A 22762-nucleotide genomic window follows, 5' to 3' on the forward strand; every position below is an offset into this window, starting at 1 on the left:
CCTTATACTGAGAGTTAATTCACATGTGACCTAAAGTTACACACAAGTCATTCAGTTAAGTTCAGTCCAGTTCAATGATTATCTCTCAGACAGTTTTGTTTACCTTTTAAAAAAACAAGAGAATTTGACCAATCACAACCATATCTACTTTGAGATCCATAATGCTCGCTCCTCCTACACACTTTCCAGCGAAGGCATTTGGGAACCATGCACTTCACCACGAACAGATAATTGCATAATAATTCCAGAGCATACCGAATACAATGGAGCAGCACAGCAAGTCTACCAAAAAAAAAGTGGTGGCTATAGTAGGAGGTGGTTTGGTAAGAAATTGAAGCGAATCATTATATTTATTTTGTTAGTCATATTTTGTGGATAGCCTATAGGGTTGGGATGTTAGTTTTTCATTTGTAAATGTATAGTCCTAAATCTCCTAACTTTAAAGTTATTCCAGAATGTTGAAATACTGTTAAGTAAAAGTCCTGCGTTCAGATTTGAACTAGATAATAACTATAGTAATGTATTGGTATTCAAATTTACTTTGGGTCAAAGTCAAAGTATGCAGAATGGCCCATTGGCCCATTTCACAATCATGGATTGTTAGGAGTGTTGCATATTTATTGTAATTGCTGCTGCATGGGTAGCTTAACCTACAATCATAATTTACAGTTAATATATGTATTTTTTGTATTAATCTAAATCTGCAAAGTAACTTTACTGTCGTCAAATAATTGTAGTGTGGTAACGGGTATGATATTTGGCTGGGCTGTAGTGGAGTTGATTATTAGGTTATATGATGATTATATAATAGGTGATTATAACACTCGAGTAAAGTACATCAAACTTGTAGCCTACTTTAGTAAATGTACTTGTAATGTTACTTTCCACCACTGTTCCTAACACCCTCTTTGCTTCAAAGGGTTGGCTAAATCAATACGATTTACAATGTAGGCATTTAGCTTAATCCAGAGCGATTCACAGTACAACAAAACGCATGGAAATACATCAAACCAGACTGACCAGACAGGCAATTTAAGCAATGCATATAGTACCAGAGTCAGTATAATGTACTGTTGATAATAGATACCATTGCCTGGTATGCAGCGATGCCTGGTATGATATGCACTCTGAGTCTGTGGTGAACTTTATCATAACTCTCATAATTCATTCATCCACCCCCACAGGTTGGTGCGTTGAATGCCTGCTACTTTGCCAAAAGAGGTTTTGAGGTTGAAGTCTTTGAATCACGAGAAGGTATTTGATATTTACGTTCTACTTAAAATGTAACCAATTATTCTATGCAATATAGACAGTATCACTGTTGTGATGTGATCTCTAAAGACCCTGGGTCTGGCTCTGACAGGCTGGTAGTGTGTGCAGGCTGGGTGGTGTGTGACAATCCAGTTGAAGTATTCCTTTGGTATGACGGCAAGCCCGGGAGAACAATAACGTGACACAGAGACAGTATCACACAAAGTTTGTTACACAAACAGGGAATATATATAGTGACGTAAGTTACGTCACTAACATAGGTTACGTCACCATGATCCAGCACTATGGCACGTAACAACAAGATAGGAGACATAGACCGTGCCAGGATAGAATAATGACATGGCTGACCTCACTGGCGACATCTAACGGATGCCTCTCGTATCTACAAAGTAGCCTACAGTGCAGGCTGTATACTATCACATACACACTGTATTAGGGATGTCCCAATCACGTTTTCTTGCTCCCGATCCGATTCCGATCATTTGATTTTGAGACATACCGATACCGATCTTTCCCGGTCCGATCTTTATATTTTTACATAACACTTATGCCATGTCACAATAGCAAATATCCGTCACTCTAGTGTAGTCTGTTGTGTTGCCTTTCAATTATTGAAAGGCAATTTTCTTTTCACGATTATCTTTCTTTCACGATTTTCTTTCTTTCACGATACTAGGTTCATGAAACGATTTCTTCACAGTGTTTTCTTTCACGATTTTCTTTCTCCCGGCCAATCGGGACAACCCTACACTGTATCTCAAGTTCAAGTACACATATACTTACTTTAGATGTACATGGACAATAATTATTCATAACAATGCATTTCATGATTAAGAAAATAATAGACATACCGGTACATCGTCTATTGATAATAAGTACAGATAACTTGGATAGTTATAATGGTTCTTATTTTTGTCTGATTCCGGACAGATATTCGCCATGCCAAAGTTGTGAAAGGAAGGAGCATCAACCTTGCTCTGTCCCACAGGGGACGGCAGGCTCTGAAGCATGTGGGAATGGAGGACACGGTATGTATCTGTGTGGTGTTATTGTATCAGTGAAAATATGACTTTTTCAGACTGTCCATGTCCAAGATGACCCTGATTGCGGACAGAGCTTTTACTACTTTTTCCAGTCATCTGTGGTTGGAAATATAGATGTATTTATTTATTGCAATATGCATTACAATTTTAACCAAAGAATAAATGCGTTTTCCCCCTTAGATTGTCTCCAAGGGAATCCCCATGAATGCTAGAATGATCCATTCTGTGAGTGGGAAATGGTCAGAAATCCCTTATGGCAAGAAAGGCCAGGTAATTACGATTTGTTTACCAGCAGTGTCAGTTAATTGTGCACAATGACTCATTCACTATGATTAATGTGTACGTCATACAGATGTGTTGTGTGCCGAGAGCATATTAAATATGTTCTGTACTGACAAACTTTGTCAGTGACATGCCCCTCCATCAGTATCGGGGCATTCAAAGGCAGTTGATTCTGTAAATCAGATAAATACCACATTTCTGCTGCGTTTAAAGATGGAGTGCCGTGATTTTTGTATTTTTTCAGTTTTTCATGTGTTTATGAGGTGACACTACTTCATTAGACCCCTTGGTCTGATTGTTATGTGCAATGATGTCTTCCCTTTGTATTTAGGGTTTCTTACTGGAAGCTGAAACCTTGACAGTGATATAGTGACCTCACAATATTATCCCCTCCCGTAACCCCTCCTCCTTTATCATACAACCACAGGCTTGAGTTCAGGTGAATCACCACCCATCACCACCCACCAGATAAACCAAGCATCCTCCTTATATAATAATAATAATACCTGATTAACATGTTTTAGGGTGGGAAAATATCATGCCACTCCATCTTAAAGATTTCACATATCTCATGTGCAACAAGGTCTCAAATATAGGTTGCTTATGACTTTGAACGAATCTGAACATATCTACAAATCATTTTCTGAACAATGCACACCACTCTGTTTGCAATGGAATGGATGGCATCGGATCATTAGCACCACACACTTGCATAAATGCTCTCAACCCCAGATGGAGAAAGTGACACAGAGAAATTGTGACTAAGATTGGCCATCAGTAAAGGTCTATTCAGTATTGGCTATATTAATGTTATGCAGAATGCATGAAAAAGCACTTAAATTAGTAGACAGCAGCTGCTTGAGTTGTGCTTGAAATGTACTGTAATTCTAAACTGTTAAATACTTCAATCAATCAAACCTGAATCTATCCACAACCGCAATCACTGATCTTGAAAAAGAGGAGAATGGAGTATGGAATACAAATCAACTTACAGAGACTTGACATTAAGGCGTATACATTATTTTAATATATAATTTACGGTAGTCCTTTGTTGGTGATTTTATTGTTGGTGCCCTGGTGGATCACCACATTGAATAATGTTATAACTTCCCATGAATAAATTTCCCCTCGCCCCTGTCAAATCCGTTAAAGTCGTAATTGTCAGACTCGGAAATACAGCAACCTAGCCCCTAACTTACTGTTAGGGGCTGTTCTCACCAAACCGGGCGAGCGTTCTGCCGTTGGGAGAGAGAATTCCGCTCAAAAAATGGGATGGAGAGTGTTTTGGGGGCGAGCGTTCCCGTTACCCTTCCCCACAGCTGAGCCGGGTCCAAAAATCCAACCCGTTCTGTCCCGCTCCTGCCTTTTCTATCTCTCTCTCACTGTTGGAAAAAAAGAAGCTCTGTGATTGTTGAGTTTTAAGCCTGGACTGATTCGAATAGTTTAGCGGCTAGACTATTCAAATCAATTCAGGCTTAAATAATTCAGGGCTTAGACATTTTTGGCTAGACTCTAGCCCAAAAACCCTTGAGAAAAGATTGTTTGACTGATGAAATAATAATAATAATAATAATAAAAAAGACCTAACCACTTGTTTCATTACAGTACATCCTATCTGTAGACAGAGCCAACCTCAACAAAGAACTGCTAACAGGTAGGAACAGAATAGCATATTTTTGTTATTTGGCTGGTGTAACATTGTCTGGTTTTGACATTGTCTCGTTTTCCATTTTTTACCTCAGAGTAATAACAATGAGATGTTTAACGTTTGTCTTAATTAATATATATGTCAGTGTAAGACTGAAATGTTCTTTTAATGGTAATTTACATTGAGCAATATAACTATAATGTTAACTAAACTATATCGTTCTGCATTATAATTTCCATGGTTGGTGTGAACTCTCTCATCCACTTCACTTAGAACAATTTTTTAGAACTATATTTATTTAGTTAGTTATAGTCATAGTGCTCAGTGTGAATGGCCCTTTACTCTTAATTCCACATATAAGCAGTACACCTTTAGGGGATTTTACGTTACTACTCCAGCCATTCACTGTGTTTTTTTCTGTCAAAGATCGCATAGATATACATACTGTATATTGAAAACACTCATTCTGGTGTAAAGAATGCCTTGCAAATTGCATGAATGAAGTCTGTATTCCTCCCCGCTGAATATTATTTGCACGTCTGTACTCGTCTGAGCTGAGCTTAATTTCCATCTGACGAGAACCCATGCCCATGCACTCAGCACCTCACACGGTGAACCCATGCCCATGCCCTCAGCACCTCACACGGTGAACCCATGCCCTCAGCACCTCACACGGTGAACCCATGCCCTCAGCACCTCACACGGTGAACCCATGCCCTCAGCACCTCACACGGTGAACCCATGCCCTCAGCACCTCACACGGTGAACCCATGCCCTCAGCACCTCACACGGTGAACCCATGCCCTCAGCACCTCACACGGTGAACCCATGCCCTCAGCACCTCACACGGTGGCATCTCTGCGGAAGCAGATTGTCAACCTTGTTTCTCTCTGTCGCGAGCCGCTCCAACCATGCCACCCAGACAGTAGTGATGACGAAGTACAGTAATCATCCAGATAAATATCAAACATTCTTGAGAATTATCGGGGAGGTCGTCTTGATCATCTGTGAGCAAATATGGGGAGGCTTAAGATTGGATCCTGAGGTTGAACCAGTTCAATAATGTTTTTCCCTGCCTAATATTGAACCAGTTCAGAGCATTTCCACTGAAGACGAATTGGTTCAGGACCCTAAAAGTTTGTTTGGAACCAGAATCAAAAAATTGCCATTTAGTCTAGAATCTAGTCTAGAGAATGGTTCTAGAACCAAAGTGCTTTTGGTGAAAAAGGGGCCAAAGTGAACTAGAGGATAATCTTGCCAGATAATCGTTGATTGTTTGTGAGGTGCGTTTCCGACCCCCAGATCTCCCCCGTTATCCAGTAGTATGAGTTGGGTTTACAAATTATATGGCAGGGGACAACAGGTTAACATGGGGTTTAATCTTCTTAGGTGAAGTAACATTGAGGCTTGTTGCTGAATATCACTTCATTTTGTCCACCACTATATGGAGTTTTCCTTTGTTTTGCTTTTACAATTGTATCCCATGTCATAACAATGCTGTTATATCATACCTAGTTTGTGATATATTTTGTAACACTCTCCTCTCCTCCTTTAACCACAGCGGCAGAGAAGTATCCCAATACAAAGTTGAACTTTGACTACAAACTGTTGGACTGGAGTGGCGACACAGGGGCAATGACCTTTGCCAGGTAAATGGTTAATAACTGGTTTTGTACACGTGCACCCAAGCAAACAATGTGCATGGATGCGTACAGACAAACATGCACTCATGCACGCACACACACACACACACACACAGTCGCACACATCCTTTTTTTGTAATATATATATATATATATTTTTTTGGGGGCTTTTTGCCTTTATTGATAGATTATAGTAGTTTGACAGGAAAGGGGGAGAGAGATGGCAGAAGGAGGGGGGAGACACGCAGCAAAGGTTGTTGGGTTCGGGACTCGAACCTGCGACACGCTGTTAGGCTGGATTACTAGCCTATAGGTGCCTGGACCGCTCGGCCGGCCTAGGCCTGCACACACCTTTTTAATGCATATGTTTTTGCTTAGCCTCAAGCCTGTGTTTTGAATCCTAGCTGCTACCATTGATTGATTGATTGATTGATTGAAATCTTTATTAACAGTTTGCAGAATTACAGTACATTTCAAGCACAAACTCAATACAAAGACTGTTAACTGTGAGTGGACGACCCAATTAAGCCTTACACTTGTTTACAACAGGGTCCACATTGTTCAATTCATCAAAACATTTAGAGACAAACAAATAGACACTTCTATGTAGTTAAAGAACAGAACAGGAATTCATCATATAGGAAGCGAAAAGGGAAAAAAAGTATATATACAGTGAGGGGAACAGGGGGATAAAAGAAAAGAAAACGAAAGACAGAGTGTAGGGCGCCTGCACACAACACCATGCGTTGATGCCATGTGTGCATATGTGCAGGCACCCAACACCACGTCCATACAAAAACATAGTACAATCCATAGTACAAAGACAGAGTGTAGGGCGCCTGCACACAACACCATGCGTTGATGCCATGTGTGCATATGTGCAGGCACCCAACACCACGTCCATACAAAAACATAGTACAATCCAGATACAAATTCAGCTTTTACAGAGGCCAGTTTCGAATTGCAGCCATCCGTAGGTGCCCTTTGAGAGCAGTTTTGAAGGAGCCAAGGGATTCACATGTCTTAATGACTGTTGGTAGGGCGTTCCACATTTTGGTCGCATAGGAGCGAAAAGAATTTAGTCCCTTGTTTGTGCCGAATCTGGGTTGTACATGGTTTGTTGCACTCCCTCTGGTGTTGTGGGTGTGGACTTCGTTTACATTAAGGAAGTATTTAGACAGGTACATGGGTATCTTGGTGGTGTATCTAATCTTGTGGACCAGACCCATTGCAAGATGCTGTACTCTGTCGTCGACCCTAAGCCATCCCAGCCTGTCAAAGTGGGCAGGGGTGAGGTGGGTTCGGGGGGTGAGGCCAAGTAGGAGCCTGACCAGTTTGTTTTGGGAGGTCTGGAGCCTTGTTTTAAGGGCCTTTGAGGTGCTGTGGTACCAGGAGGTGGATGCATAGTCAAAGAAACCTTGTACAAGGGCTCCTGTTAAGGTCTTCAAGGTGTTTTTGTCGACCAGTGAGGAGATCCTGTAGAGGAATCTTGTTCTTTGATTGACTTTTTTGATTACGTTGGTGGCCATCTTATCACCGGAAAGATTGGCCTCCAGGATGGAACCTAGGTAGGTAATTTGATCCTTCCGTGTGATAATATCATCACCAACTCTAACCAAGAAGCCATCTGCCTTTTTGAGATTACTATTTGATCCGAAGAGAATGGATTCAGTTTTTCCCAGGTGTAAGGATAGTTTGTTATCAGCGAGCCAGGTGCAGATTCTACCGAGTTCAGAGCTGAGGGTCTTTTCAACCTGCAGTTTGTTCCTGTCCGAGACCAGCAGTGCTGAGTCGTCTGCGAACAGGAACAAGTTGCAGTCACAAGCTGAAGTCATGTCGTTTACATATATTAGGAACAGTAAAGGCCCTAGTATGCTTCCTTGTGGGACGCCACAGCTCACTGGGAGGGGGGGGGACAGTGTTCCGTTCACTTCCACCATCTGTTCTCTCCCCTCCAGGTAGGATTGCATCCAGCTCACTGATGTGCTATCAAAACCAATAGCTTTAAGCTTGTTAACCAGTATGGAGTGGTTCACGGTGTCAAAAGCCTTTTGGAGGTCCAGCATGACCATGCCGCAGTATTTTCCAGCATCCACCTCGTGTTTGATGTGGTCGCTCAAATAGAGAAGGCATGTGTCAGTGGAGTGGGATGTTCTGAAACCAGATTGGAACTCGTACAACAATTTATTAGTGGCAAGATACTTTTCAACCTGTTCATAGACTATTTTTTCCATCACTTTCGAGATGGAGCTTAGAATAGAAATAGGGCGGTAGTTGCCGGGTTCTAATTTGCTCCCTTTTTTGTACAGGGGGGTTACTTTGGCCAGTTTAAAATCTCTGGGGACCTGTCCTTGTTTGATGGAGAGGTTAACTATGTGGGTGATGACTGGAGCTATGGAAATGGCTGAGTCATGATTATGTTGTCTTCATTGATCATGCTCCTAATTCCAGCCTATATTCACGTTAGAAATAGTTCCAGTTCCAGAGAGAAGAGCTTTTTTAAAGTTCCAGTTCCAGACCAGAAGAGCTCATGTTAAAGGCCATCCGGGTTCGTTCCAGGTCATACTGGGTAAATGTTTGAGTAAACACATTTTGCCATCCATGTGTGTTAGTAGGTACAGTAGGTGGTGCTAAACAGTCTGCCTTTAAGCATGTGACATTTGATTTTACTAGAGATATAATTGGTTGTCCTTGGTATAAATGTGACATGATTTACAAGCAGGTTAGCAGTGAAACACCTGCATGTGGGTTTTGTTGTGGTATTTAATAACAAAGCCACGTGGTTAATATTTAACACGGCATGTGCCGCAATGCCTCAACACTGTGACAGTCTATAGAGAGGCTCTTTCACTGATTATGCAACATCGTATTGAATATAGGAGGGGTGGACGGGGTCACTGCACACTCACGGTACGTCAGGACAGTCTCATTGAAAAACATGTATTCTAATTAGTCCTTCGCTAAATCCCACCCCAAAAAGCGATTGTCCAATGCCAATCCAAATAGTTGAAAAACTGTTGCTATGCAGGTCAAGCTTTTGCCAGCTCATAGCCGTCAGTGTTATTTTGCATGGCTGTGTTGTTGAACACATAATGTACACAGCTTAACGTCGAGAAAGTTACACGACTGACCCACCCAGGTGATGGCAATAATACTAATGTAGTCTTACCGTGCAACATGAAAACTCCGGTCGGGTGGTTGTTAAAAGTTGATATTTCCCTCTGTCATTTCTTCGTATTTCTAGTTTATTTAAATAATGTCATGCACATTTGTCAAGTGCATAGCCTACTGCAGGCCTGGTTGACTAGATTTAGAAGACATTTTGAAGGTTTTGCTACCGAAATGATCGATTATCTAAAAGGGTTTTATGTGGAAAAAAATGCATCTCAATGGGGGAGAAGGACAGCTTGTCCTGTCTCCTCGCTGCTAACGTGCCTATTGGACAAGGACGGGTTTGGGAGGGACTTAGCGAAGGGATAATTAGATTTCATTGTTAGCTCGCTCGCATCGCTGGCAGTGTAGATGAGGTGTAACACGCTCAGACTTCTTACAGTATCACTTTGTGCCATATTTCTTGAAACACCACACAGTAATGGAAAGTCTGAATGCTCAATTAAATGTTGAGTGGCTCAGCACAGCAAGAGCTCTTACTGTCACATCACTCACATGGGAAGCCAAATTGGAGACAAGCTAAGCACCACCAGTTCTTCCACACAAGTGTGCTACATTTTGACATAGCTGTGTCATTGGAATGTTATGGTTCTCTTTAAAGGTCTGGTGAATGTTTTAGTATTGTTTCTTTTTTTTAAAGGTCCTTTTTAAGGACCTCAATTGCATCCAGAAAAACACATTCAGTGGATTTTCTGTGGTCTGGGGTTTTCTGAATAATCAGGCTCAAACAAGTGCTCTGATCTGCCTGTGGAGGGTGATGTCATGGTCCACAAGTCCTGGACCTGGTCCAGGAAGTCTCCTCCCTTCCCCTCCCCTCCATTATGCTTCAGCTCCTGTGACAGGCAAAGTGTCATCTGCATTCTGCTGGCTAAAAATAAGGCGTTTTGAATAAGCGTTTGAAGCTTTGCGACACAGAGGAAAACACCTGGCATGGCATACTGGAGTGGATTCTTCTGTTAAAACCTAATACACTGTTGAAGGACCATGACAAAGGCTTTAAATGTTGTTAAAATTATGTTAAAGATAATAGTCATTACACCTTATTTCATCAACCTTCTATGACACAGGGATCGCTGTCTTTCAGGCCCGATGGATCCGAGGAACATATTACCGTAGACCTCATCGTAGGCTGTGACGGAGCCTTCTCTGCCATCCGCAAACAGTTCCTTCGAAGGAGCCGCTTCAACTTCAGCCAGACGTACATCCCCCATGGCTACCTGGAGCTGACCATGCCGCCCAACAACGGAGAGGTCTGTCCACTACAAGCTGTAACCTTCCAGGCTATGGGTCTTGCATGCAGTGGTGGAAAGGCTATACTATACTATAAAATGTACTTGAGTAAAAGTAAAAAACTATTGGTATCAAAATGTACTTAAAGTACCAAATGTAGAAAATAGCAGATCTACAAGCTCACAATGCATCATCAAAATTGTACTTTAGTACAGTACTAAAGTAAATGTACTTAGTTACGTTCCACCACTGCTAGTCTGGCAGGCAGAACATGATGCCAGCGTACCACGATTCATGGTTTGGTTCCCACCATGCATCACTGATCAATACAAACGGATGGTGTTAATGTTAACTCCTATGATATCAAATCAATACAAACGGATGGTGTTAATGTTAACTCCTATGATATCAAATCAATACAAACGGATGGTGTTAATGTTAACTCCTATGATATCAAATCAATACAAATGGATGGTGTTAATGTTAACTCCTATGATATCAAATCAATACAAATGGATGGTGTTAATGCACTTGACGGTATTATGCTTCATACAAATAGTGTAAATAGACTATCTTAGCTGTCATTGTGAGCTTGTAGATAGATGACATGCCTAAAATAGGAATATGATCTTAGCAGTAATTGATTAGATGAGCTGCTCGGCAACCCACTTTATGATCTTCATATTTTATCTGAAACGAGTTTATGTCTATGGTCATATTTAGTTTATGTACAGTATAGTTTACACCCTTGTTTTCTATGTTGTGTTCCAGTTTGCAATGAAACCAAACTATCTGCACATCTGGCCACGGAACACGTTCATGATGATCGCGCTGCCCAACTTGGTGAGTTTTCTTCTCTCTCGTGTTGTATTTTGGGAAATTGTGAGCTGTAGTAGGCGATAAAACATGACAAAACCATAACCACACATGACAGTGATTGTCCCTTGTTGAGGTCACGGCACCATTAATTCTTCTTATCTTTAGTACTTCTAATTTCACTCAAACCTATAGTGCCCACCTCAGCTCATAGAAACCCCTCCAGTCAGCGTCATTATATTTTGAAAATACTTCAAAAAGGAAATGGATCATTGATGTGGTTTTGTTTCTTAAGCGTATTCTACAATGTTATGTAATAAAAAAGACAAGCATTCATTTCAATGAATTTGCATTTATTTATGTGTAAAATGAAAACAAACTGAAATATAAAATACAAGATTATATACAGTAGACTTCAGCTGTGTCAAGTGTAAAAAGTATATATACAGTAGGCCGTGTCAAATGTGCCAAAAAATACATCTGATACAATCTGATTTAAGCATTTTGAGAAAAAAATCACCTGTGTGAAGTGGGGCGCAGAGCTACAGTAGCCTATGTCACAATGCGTCATTATAGCCTATACAGTACATTTACACAAGTACGTACAAATAGCTGCAGTCCATAGCAGTCTGATTACTTCCTACTTGGTCGCCCGCCTTTTTTAATAACATCCCGGCAAACACGGTGCAAGTGATTAATGTAGATATTGCATCTCTCTGTGGTCAGAATTGTGTTCCAAAACGTATCAATCGCGTGGACAAGTTCATCTTTGGTGGTGGGTTTAGCTTCGCCTTTCACAAATGCTTTGAGATCTTTCCAGACAAACCTCGTGATCTTTGTGGCGGTAGCATTTGTCTGCGAAGGCCCACTGAAGTTTTTTGAGAGCTCTTATAATCGTCCGCACTCCCAAGCTGATATTGTGCCTGGATTCCAGCGCTGCTTTAATTTCTAGTGTCGTCCGTTCATCATTCTCTATGAGCAGAGAATGGATAATTTGCAGGACCTCACTGCAAAGAGAAAAACACTGCTTTTAATGTTTGTTTTACACACACACACACACACACACACACACACACACACACACATACACACACACACACACACACATACACACAATGAATTTGATCAAATAATTACAGAATGTCGGCTTACCTGGTCAATTTACGTGCAAGCCTGGGTTTGTGTGAGAGTCTTGCGACTTTATATCTGATTATCGTTCTCTTCGTCACGTCAGTCCCAGAGTCTTGTAAGATCTTCTGTATGTATTTGATTTTGTAGCCTCGTTCCCATAAGCTACGGATCTGCTCACCAGTTTGACAATTGATCTTCGTCATGATGTCAGTCTGTCTGTACTAGGCTACAGTTAAGAATTGAACCTTTATATACTATACAGTATTTTCTGTGTTGGCCACACCCCCTGTCCTCCAGCTGGATAGGGTAAATGACAATGACAATTGGTCTTGAGTGGTCTATCAGCAGCATAGTCTGGCAGTGAGCATAACATTAACATGTTACAATGGAGTCCATTTGTCCAGCCTGGGCGTGGTGCTGATTGATTGTGTTTTGAGAATGTTTCAAATTAGCATTCTATAGTATGCAGACTTGATTGGCCCATCAAAATCATGATTTTCCAAAAGAGAGAGAGATGGTCACCCCTGCCACCAAGAACGTGAAAAACGACATTCCTCAGGCACAGACACTACAAACTAAACAGATGTCACCATTATTGTTCATGTTCAACAACTTTAAAACGTATCTGTTGCATCAACTGCAGCGAGAAAAGGCTCTGCTCTGCTGCATCCAATAATAAATATATCAGTCCAGTGTGGACTGGTGATTTAATTTGTATTGGTGCAAAGCTTGAACAATATGTTAATTGCGGACCACTACAGATAATTAAAGTGTAGTCTGTGCCTGTGAGAGAGAGAGAGAGAGAGAGAGAGAGAATTAGCGCAACTTTCGTTCAACTTTGACCCCTCTATCACATGGAACAATTTTTTGGGCATAGTGATATGGACACATAGAGGGGTCAAAATGAACACAAGTTGCACTAATATTTTAATTAATTTACTTTTACTGCGTGGCCCAGTGCCCCCCACAAAATGACCGGAACTACTTAATATTTCACCAAAACCAAAGCAGAACTCCCACCACGAGATTCAGGCAATTAATTAATAAAGTTGCAACCACTATATTAATGGAAAGTATTTCATAAGTTAAAAAACATCTGAACTATCCCTTGAACTCATCAGAACCCTGAATCTCCTGTTTCCCAGAGCAGTGGGCTTTTATATCAAGGTCCATTATTTATTCGGCAACATGTCTGACTCCGTGACTCGATGTGTGACCGTTTGTCTCTAATCCAGGACAAGACTTTCACGTGCACCCTCTTCATGCCCTTTGAGGAGTTTGAGAAGATCACCACGGGAGATGAAGTCATTGAATTTTTCCAAAAATACTTCACAGATGCTATACCACTAATAGGAGTGTAAGTAACATCTCCACACATCCTATTCATACTCCAGTTTGTGTGTGTGTGTGTGTGTGTGCACACGTGTGTGTGTGCACGTGTGTGTGTGTTTGTGCACGTGCACGCGTGTGTGCTTGTGCGTGTGCAACAGTGACACTTGGTGGTCAACAAACGCGCACAGGGACAGACCCAGCCAGCCAGGGACACACATTGCTGTACCGGTATATAGGAGTGGCATTGCTCTTCACCACAGCTCAGTGACGCCATGTTGTAGTTTTCGGTGGTCACCCCATCACAGCTCGACTATGAATAGGCCTTTAATATCCTCTTTCACCCACCACCAACTATAGCTTCTCCTTTCCCATATCTCTACCCCCACCACCCTGCCAATCCAACCTCGAAACGCTGTGGAGTGTGAAATTGCAGACCTACAGTTAACACGGATAAGCGTGATGAAGTTTTAATTTGAGGCAGACAGCGTGTTGCAGGTGTCAGGGAGATAGAGGGATGAGGCATGGAAAACGGACGAGGTGTGTAATTAATTAGCTTCCTCTGCCTCCTGGGGTTTACTTCATTTGGAGTGCTCATGCATTCAGAGCATTAATGAGCTGCATGCTAGTTGTTTACCTTTCAGCGTAAACTGACTCCATCATGTAGCTCACAGAGACCTCGATCGGCTCATTCAGTTTAGTATTTATATACTGTGTGTGTATACACGCACACACGCACACACATGCACGCGCACACACGTTTGAACACCTTTCTCCATTTTTAGAAGATGCAGCTGTTAGAATTGAGATTGGATGACATTTTGCAACACATTAGTTTGAAACCAAACCAAATTCAATGTATTTTGTCTTAATTCTTTTGGTTCTCCACAGTAAAATCCTTAATGTAATTTTTACTGTACAGAGTGTACAAAATGAAGCAAATAACCCTCATACGTTATGTTGATTTTGCTGCCGGGTTAAACAAGGATTTTCCTGTGTATTGTATTTGTTTTGCAGCGATGCACTCAAGAAGGATTTCTTCCGCCTGCCAGCCCAAGCCATGGTGTCGGTCAAATGCTCGCCGTATCACATCGACGACAAGTGTGTCCTCATGGGTGACGCCGCCCACGCTGTAGTGCCGTTCTATGGACAGGGGATGAATGCCGTAAGTAATATCAAACACATGACATAATCCGTGGTGTCATGCTCGTTGCACGGCGTGGTACCAACCATTTTTTAGGGACGCTAGCCCCTCCTATGTCCAGCTTTGAGCGTTTGTGTAAACACAACCATTGAAGTAAAATGTGAGGAGGCAAATTGTGATTGGCCAGAATGAGATGATGTATGATGACGTATGATGATAAGAGCGCCCTCACTTCACACGTGTTCTACCTACACAGGGTCTTGTGCGGCCCGCAGGTTTTTTCTAAAATGTGAATTAACACCTCTGAGGCGAGCAGCGAGCAGCCTCCCCTCCCGGAGGCGCTCCAGCTGTGGGTTGTTAAGTATCAAGAATTTGTGGAATGCAGGTCTCTCGCTCATTGCTCTAGCGATCGGCTGAGCTGTGAAGTACCAAAAGACACACACCTCTCTCTCTCACACACAATAGTGCGCAGCGTCATTGAAAAAAAGGACAGGATTAGGCATAGTTGCAAAAAATCACAGCGACTACTGGCCAATCACATCAGGGCTTTCCTAAAACTGCGATGGGATCCAAGTTCCATGATATGCGTTGTAGGAAAAGGTCCAAGCTTAGAATATCATTGTATTATAAACCAAAAGAAAGTAATGCAGGTCTAAAACGGCCTGCATTACTGCATAAAATAAAAGGTTGTAGTACAAATTAAAGTGAAGTCACTCAGTATTTGGCATTGTGATGTGTGGAACAAGCTTAATGTATCTTATTTTTATGTTATTGCCTTGATCACTCAACCCAAACCCCCCTCTCTTCATCCCTCTCCTTGTTTCTTGAAAAAAAATAACATGATGGTAATTAACGTGCTATAATACAGATTTTTGATTCTTAAACTAAACTTAAACTCTCAAATTATAATAATATAATATTGAAAGTCAATAATGATAGTAGCTACTATTATAAAAAAACACACCATTTATAAATTGATATACAGGCCTATTGTGGGAAGAAAAACAAAGTGAGCCATTTGAAGCCATCCATGATCATGCCTCATTAACATTATAATGGCCCCATGCACCATAAATAAGAGTCCCAAGTAATAGTTTCAGCATTCATTCACCTGAAAGCTAGCTGACAACTGCTGAGAAGACACTGCTGCTGTGATTCAGATTCAATATGCCGCCGAACAACAAGAAGAGAAAGTGTGACGACGAACGCCGTGTATTCAACCCTACCCGTGTTGTTCATGACGAGGGTTTGAAGCTCAGTTACATGCTTGCCCAAAAGATTGCTGCTGCATCAATGCCGTATTCCGCAGGGGAATTTATCAAAGAGTGCTTGCTGACCGCTGTTGAAATTCTGGACCCCGACAGGCGACAGTTGTTTGCTAACGTCAGTTTGTCAAGGAATACTATTGCAGACAGAATTGGAGACATTGCAGAAGATTTGCACAGTCAACTAAAGGACAAAGTCAAGTCATTTATTGCCTTCTCTCTTGCAATTGATGAGAGCACTGACGTGACGGATGTCGCTCAGTTGGCATTATTTATTCGTGGTGTTGATGCATCTTTGACCGTCACAGAGGAATTTGTGGAGTTGGTCGCTATGACAGACACTACAACAGCGAATGAAGTGTTCAACAGCCTGGTCGCTGCACTGGACAGACTTGAGGTCGACTGGAGTCGTGCTGTGAGCATTGCAACAGACGGAACGCCATCAATGATTGGAAAAAAGGCAGGTGTTCTCGTGAAACTACGAGAAAAAATCCACGCTCTGAATCCAGACCAACAATTCTGGAATTTTCATTGTATTATACACCAAGAGGCGCTGTGTAGCAAGAGCATGAAAATGGACAACGTCATGGAAGTTGTAATCAAAACTGTGAATTTCATTAGATCCAGGGGACTCAACCATCGGCAGTTTGACACTCTTTTGTCTGATAACGATATCGGACATGGCCTGCCCTACCACACAGAGGTACGATGGCTGAGCAGAGGAGCTGTGCTGAAACGTTTTTTTCAGTTACGTGCAGAAATCGGACAATTCATGAAGGATAAAGGGAAACCACTTGTGCAGTTGGATGACCCAGACTGGGTTAATGATCTGGCATTTTTGGTGGATATAACACACCATCTAAACACGCTGAATGTTAACATGCAAGGCCGCAACAAGCTTGTTACTGAATATGAACGCAGCATTGCTGCCTTTCAAACGCAATTAAAAGTGTGGCAGAATCAACTGTCACAAAACGTCCTGGTTAATTTCCTCACGTTGCAGTCTGTAACTGCACAAAAAAAAGGAGCTAATGGCAACATGCACAGGTACATGGATAAACTCTCACAGCTGGCAAGTGAGTTTCAGAATCGTTTTCAGATCTTTGCTCAGCTAAAGGCAGAATTCTCTGTATTCAGCTACCCATTTGAGACCGATGTTGAATCAGTTATTGAGATTAACCTGGATGGTCAGTTCCAGATGGAACTAATTGATATCCAGCATGATGAAGCATTGAAAATAGAATTTAGGCATAGCACTGTGGAGGAGTTCTATACAAAACTGGGACCGCAATATCCTGCATTTCAAATGTTTGCCTCAAAGATCCTCAGTATGTTTGGCACAACATATCTCTGTGAGCAGGCTTTCTCTGTGATGAATATCAATCAATCCAAACTGCGCTCACAGTTGACAAACAGACAACTAAATGACATTATGAAAGTTTCAACTACTCAGAAGCTGGTCCCTGATGTTGACAAGTTGGTTAAAGAAAAGAGATGCCAGGTGTCAGGCATGAAGTAAAACAGTTTTTTAATTGATTATGCATGCATGAAGCATTGAGTGTCATTATTTTTTGTTTGATATTATTATTATAAGTATTTCAGGCATGAAGTAAAACAGTTTTTTTAATGTTTTGAGCTGAACTTTTTCTGTTTGGGTTTTTTCTCTTACTTTTTAATTGATTATGCATGCATGAAGCATTGAGTGTCATTATTTTCCACTTCAATAAAAACACAAAACTGAGTTGATTGTCTGAGTTTGATTTGCTGAAAGTAGGCCTGCATAATGTAATGCAGATGTAAATGTTTGCTGACAGGTGATCAACAGCTGACACATAACAAAAGCCACACATCACTGAACAGAAACTGCAGATAATTGTGCTGACATGGTAATAGCTCTCAGGTGATCAACACCTGAAACATAAGAACAAAAGCCACACATTACTGAACAGAAACTGCAGATATTTTGCATATTAGCAGATGTAAACAGGTAGCCAAGTAATGTCTTTACTTCAAATTGAAATGTTTTACTTTCAAATGTTTTGTTGGTGATTCTTATTGCATTGTTTATTAATTACAGTAGAATATATATAGATAGATAGATATTTTTATAGCAGTGACTGACTGAGACATCAAGCGTGCGTCCGCAACTGGTTGTGGCCCCCATCAAGTGACCTTTTGACCAATGCGGCCCTCGCCCTAAATTGAGTTCGACACCACTGGTCTATAGTCTACTATAGTCTACCCAAATCATCCAGTGGTTACTTGCAGAACAGGTTTTCTGGCGGTGAGCGAGCCACCTAGATTCATGTGTCAAGTACACAAATCAAATGTCTACTTTGCATAACAACAGGTTTTGTTTACCTGTCCTGAATGTGGTCATACGTGGTAAAGTGCAACACAGCAGTGTGGCTCCAGTGCTGCTTCTGTGGGGTTCTGTTCTGTAAAGAGCAACACAGCAGTGTGGCTCCAGTACGGCTTCTGTGGGGTTCTGTTCTGTAAAGAGCAACACAGCAGTGTGGCTCCAGTACGGCTTCTGTGGGGTTCTGTTCTGTAAAGAGCAACACAGCAGTGTGGCTCCAGTACGGCTTCTGTGGGGTTCTGTTTGCATGCAACGAGAATGCTGCCTCCTCCATTGAAGAAGAGATTAGTTCGAAGCAAACTGTTTCGTGTCGCTATACCGCAAGAAACTGATACTTACTAGACTATCAGCTGTTCTCTTCTGTGCACACATGTAGGCTCGCACATGTATGCGTGTCCGTGTGTGCACGTGCATGCATGTGATGTCATTAAAATGCTGTACCATTTAAAAATATATCACCATTACACCACTGCACATACTGACACAGCTACAAAAGGACACTGATGAAGGCTGGAACGTTTGTCCCTGTTCAAATATGAAATAAACAATTTGAACTGAAGTCAATTGGTGTGTGCGACCCACTACCGTTATTTTGATATGTTTTGAACGGGTAGCGCACCTACAGTCAGAGCGCGGTGGTCACATGAATGAAGAGTAATTTACAGCTACAAGCTAAAATCTTTTGGGGTTCTCATGGCAGTTTTAACCTTTATTTTGCAGGGATTTGAGGACTGCCTTGTCTTCAATGAAGTGATGGATCAGTTCAACGAGGATTTCAGTGAGTAATATGACTGCAGATTAATAAAGTCACATATAGGCTTTGTCTCATCGGCCAAGAAGCTCCTATGACTGGAAATATGGCTGATCAGGAGCATCGCATTACAATAGGAAGCATAGGATAGTATATATTCTAGTTAAGGAAAAGGTCTGAGGAAACAACGCATCAGAGTATAGTTTTACTTAAGAGTCGTATAGTTGAGAGAGTTACGACAACTCCGCTCACTTCATGGGGCCAGTCCAATGGCGGCTATATTGGCAAAGAGTGACAATAAAGGCCTGAACCGGCAATTTACGGAATGTAATTTCAGTCTATGGGCTTTAGAGTGACAAACGAGTTACATGAACTATGTGACCGGGCTGTTTTCTGCGGAACTCTCCTTTCAATGGCTCTGGTTTTACTATGCTCTCATATGTCAGTTCACCTGCTGCACGAGAGGATGGTTACCATAGAAACCGGAGCTACCGTAAAAGTTTATAATGCAACCTTTCCACGTCAACTCGTGTACGATTTATGTATAGGGAACATTTAAAAACAACAGCATTGGACCAAAGAGAATTTGACTTGTCACAAACCATCACAGATCGAATAAACATAAGCATGAACACTAGGATATTCAAAGGTCAATCGATGATATAAATAGATTCTCTCACAACCTTTCCCAGGTGCTGTGCTCCCCGAGTACTCCAGAGTGAGAGTTCCAGATGACCATGCGATTGCAGACCTAGCCATGTACAACTACGTTGAAGTAAGGCAGATCTTTTGATCATTAGCAGCTTGCAAAACATGCCTAAATAAATTCACAACATTTTGCACAGTACATACACCAAGCACGACTTCTGCACCTGTGAATTTGAGTACCATAATTCAATCAATATCACATAACCCCTGCACTTTTAAGCCCAAATCACACCAAAGGGTCGGGTCGGGACAAACACCCCACATGTAATCATTTATTTTATACAGCACCTTAATTCAGCCAATGTCTTACTCTCTGTTCTGCTTTAATTATTTCTCAATTACTGTTTAGACTCAGAGTATAATTGAAGTGGTTCATTGCCAGCTGCACCATCTTCCAGGCACTCCCTATGGGCACACTGGACGCGTCAGGAGTGTCAGATGAAGCTGAAGCCCTTCTTCTTCGTGACGGACAGCTTCACGGACGCGCTTTCCTCCACGCCCGACAGACGGGGAGGAGAGCGCGTCCGTGAAGCTGTCCGTCGGGCGCGGAGGTGGAGCTTCTTTTCCATCCACCAGCTGTCTAAAAACCCCACGAAGAAGAAGGGCTTCAGCTTCATCTGACGCTCCTGACGCGTCCAGTGTGCCCACAGGGACTGTGGTGGATATGCCTGGAACTTAGTCTTAACTGGTCACGTAGGCTATATGTCGGACTGTCTCAGCATGGAGATTAAATGGTGCATGTTGTTACTTCAGACTTCAGCGCTTGATATTCATTGATCAATCATTCATTTGAATCATCTGTGTGGAGGCAGGGAGATCTTGTAGAGAATATGACCTTTTTTCTGTACCTGCAGCTTCCTTCAGAGCGCCACACTTTTCTAGTTGTGTCCATTTGTACATTCTCTCATGCAATGCCAGTAATTGGCCTCATGCACTGTCGCTGCTATATATGATACTCTCATTTACTGCACAACACCTCGTCAGGAGTTAGAACACCTGACTCCATCTCCCCCATTGAGAGAATAGAAGAGGCTTCGTTGCATGACACAGGAGTTGTAAAAGGTTATTTGAGGTGTGCAGCACAGATGAGCAGGGCTGCATGCCAACATTGGACTGTGAGGATTAATGATAGTTCAGGAGCGCACCTACCTGATCAGGTGACTAGTCTCATGCACTCTTTATACTTGATCAAAGCGGCTATTTAAACTGGACGTGCGTCGCTGCTGCTGCCTCCCTGCCTCGCTTGCTGCTAACATGCTGCTGATGAAGTTTTTGCAAATCCCACCGCCTCCCCAGCATCCACCTGTAGGCTCTGTTTCTAGATCCCTCTGCATGGGGGTCTCAATGCATTCCCTGTAATTCTATTTGGATTATAACTTAACTAAATGTTAATGTTACAGGGAATGAATAGCGACAGAGCCCTGGCCCCTGACGCCAATCTATGCTTCATTGCGAACGCAGTGATTGCGAATGCAGTGAGCACTAACTATGAGACCTAGCAGATCATGTCTGTGTGTCTGTGTGTCTGTCTGTCCTGCTGTTACACCACCTGCCCGCCACCAGAGGGCGCAGCTGTATCACACACACACACACACACACACACACACACACACACACACACACACACACACACACACGGTTCACATTCCTAACAGATGTACCCATTTATATTTTTACAGATGCGAGCACACGTCAACTCAAAGTGGTTCCTTTTCAGAAAACGGGTGGATTCCATCCTCCACGCCCTCATGCCGAAGACAATCATTCCCCTCTACACAATGGCAAGTTAACCCCTATTGCAGTGGTTCTGAACCAGTGGCCCTTGTCCTTGAGGGGATTCCAGGTGGTCCCCAGCTATAAATGATGGAAGAGTTGGTAACCAATGGACCCTCTTGAGAGCGTACAATGAAACCAAATGGACCGTTACGGGTCCATTTGGTTTCATTTTACGCTCTCAAGAGTTAAATTACTGTTAAACATCTGCATTACTTAATTTACAAGTAGCCTAGTCTACTCTACACAATTAGAGAATGTAGAATAATTGTTATTTTGATCAACGTGTGCCTGTTATATTTCGTACCACACTACCACCAGTCAATAGAACAGCAATACAGCATGGAATTGTGGGCAAAATCATATCCAACGATGGAGAGGCTGAATCTCATCAAATGCCGAATGAATAGTGGACCTTGATATGAAAATGGTTGAAAACCCCTGCCCTATTAAAACAAAAGCAAAGTTTTATTTTGCTTGGTCCACCTGAAAAAAGTTATTGTTTTTTTGTCCCATACAGGTGACCTTCACCAGGACAAGGTACCATGATGCTGTGAAACGCTGGCACTGGCAAGATAAAGTAAGAGACTGTGTTTGTAAATCTGGTACAAATGTTTGATCTCTTCTTAGCTCATTGACATTCCAATTTATGGTATTAAAAATGTAAGTCCATTGGAGGCCTTTCTATTTTCCTCCCTGCACTCTTTTGAAGTAGCAGTGTCATCAGAAAAATGGCAGTTTGGCCTCCTAGATTAGGATGTTTAAACTAGTGGTTTTCTAAATGACATTTTACATGATGTCTTAATTACATGGTGCACCGATGTATGATGTCTGTTGTTTCAAAGGAGTACGCTTGTAATGCCATACATGCTTTGATTATTGCACATTATTATCCGACACCACCTTGAGTGTTGCCACCATATGCTCCGTGACGAGAGAAGAAGAAAGGCCATATACTTTTGACCTTCATAAGAATAGGACAATACACTAGTGAACTCAGAACGTCATGGCATTACAGTCTGTCTGACCTTTGTTTCACAGGTGATCAACCAAGGCCTACTAGGTTGCGCTACAGCCGCTATCCTGGGAGGCTCGTACCTGGTCATTAAATATCCGCCAGATATGTCCAACGTCACCTTAGAGAAGATGTGGAGCAGGGTGCTAGCCCTAAAGACCTTCTGAGCATTTGACTTAAGT

General features: G+C 42.0%; 1 protein-coding gene across 1 annotated transcript; it reads left to right on the top strand.

The window, feature by feature from the left end:
* Nucleotides 1-263: 263 nt before the first annotated feature.
* Nucleotides 264-22747, top strand: kmo (kynurenine 3-monooxygenase; the record flags this gene model as incomplete). The annotated part of the gene is made up of 15 exons (XM_080782163.1): nt 264-323; nt 1185-1254; nt 2203-2300; nt 2496-2585; nt 4203-4251; nt 5807-5894; nt 10144-10309; nt 11061-11132; nt 13472-13593; nt 14583-14730; nt 19054-19111; nt 19777-19859; nt 21472-21573; nt 22086-22145; nt 22607-22747. The coding sequence occupies 15 exons, from the start codon at nt 264-266 to the stop codon at nt 22745-22747; spliced, it is 1407 nt and encodes a 468-aa protein (XP_080638289.1).
* Between the last annotated feature and the right edge of the window lie 15 nt (nt 22748-22762).

The sequence above is a fragment of the Protomyctophum bolini genome (genome assembly GCF_963924005.1).
Source record: "Protomyctophum bolini genome assembly, chromosome: 14".
Lineage (NCBI taxonomy): Eukaryota > Metazoa > Chordata > Actinopteri > Myctophiformes > Myctophidae > Protomyctophum > Protomyctophum bolini.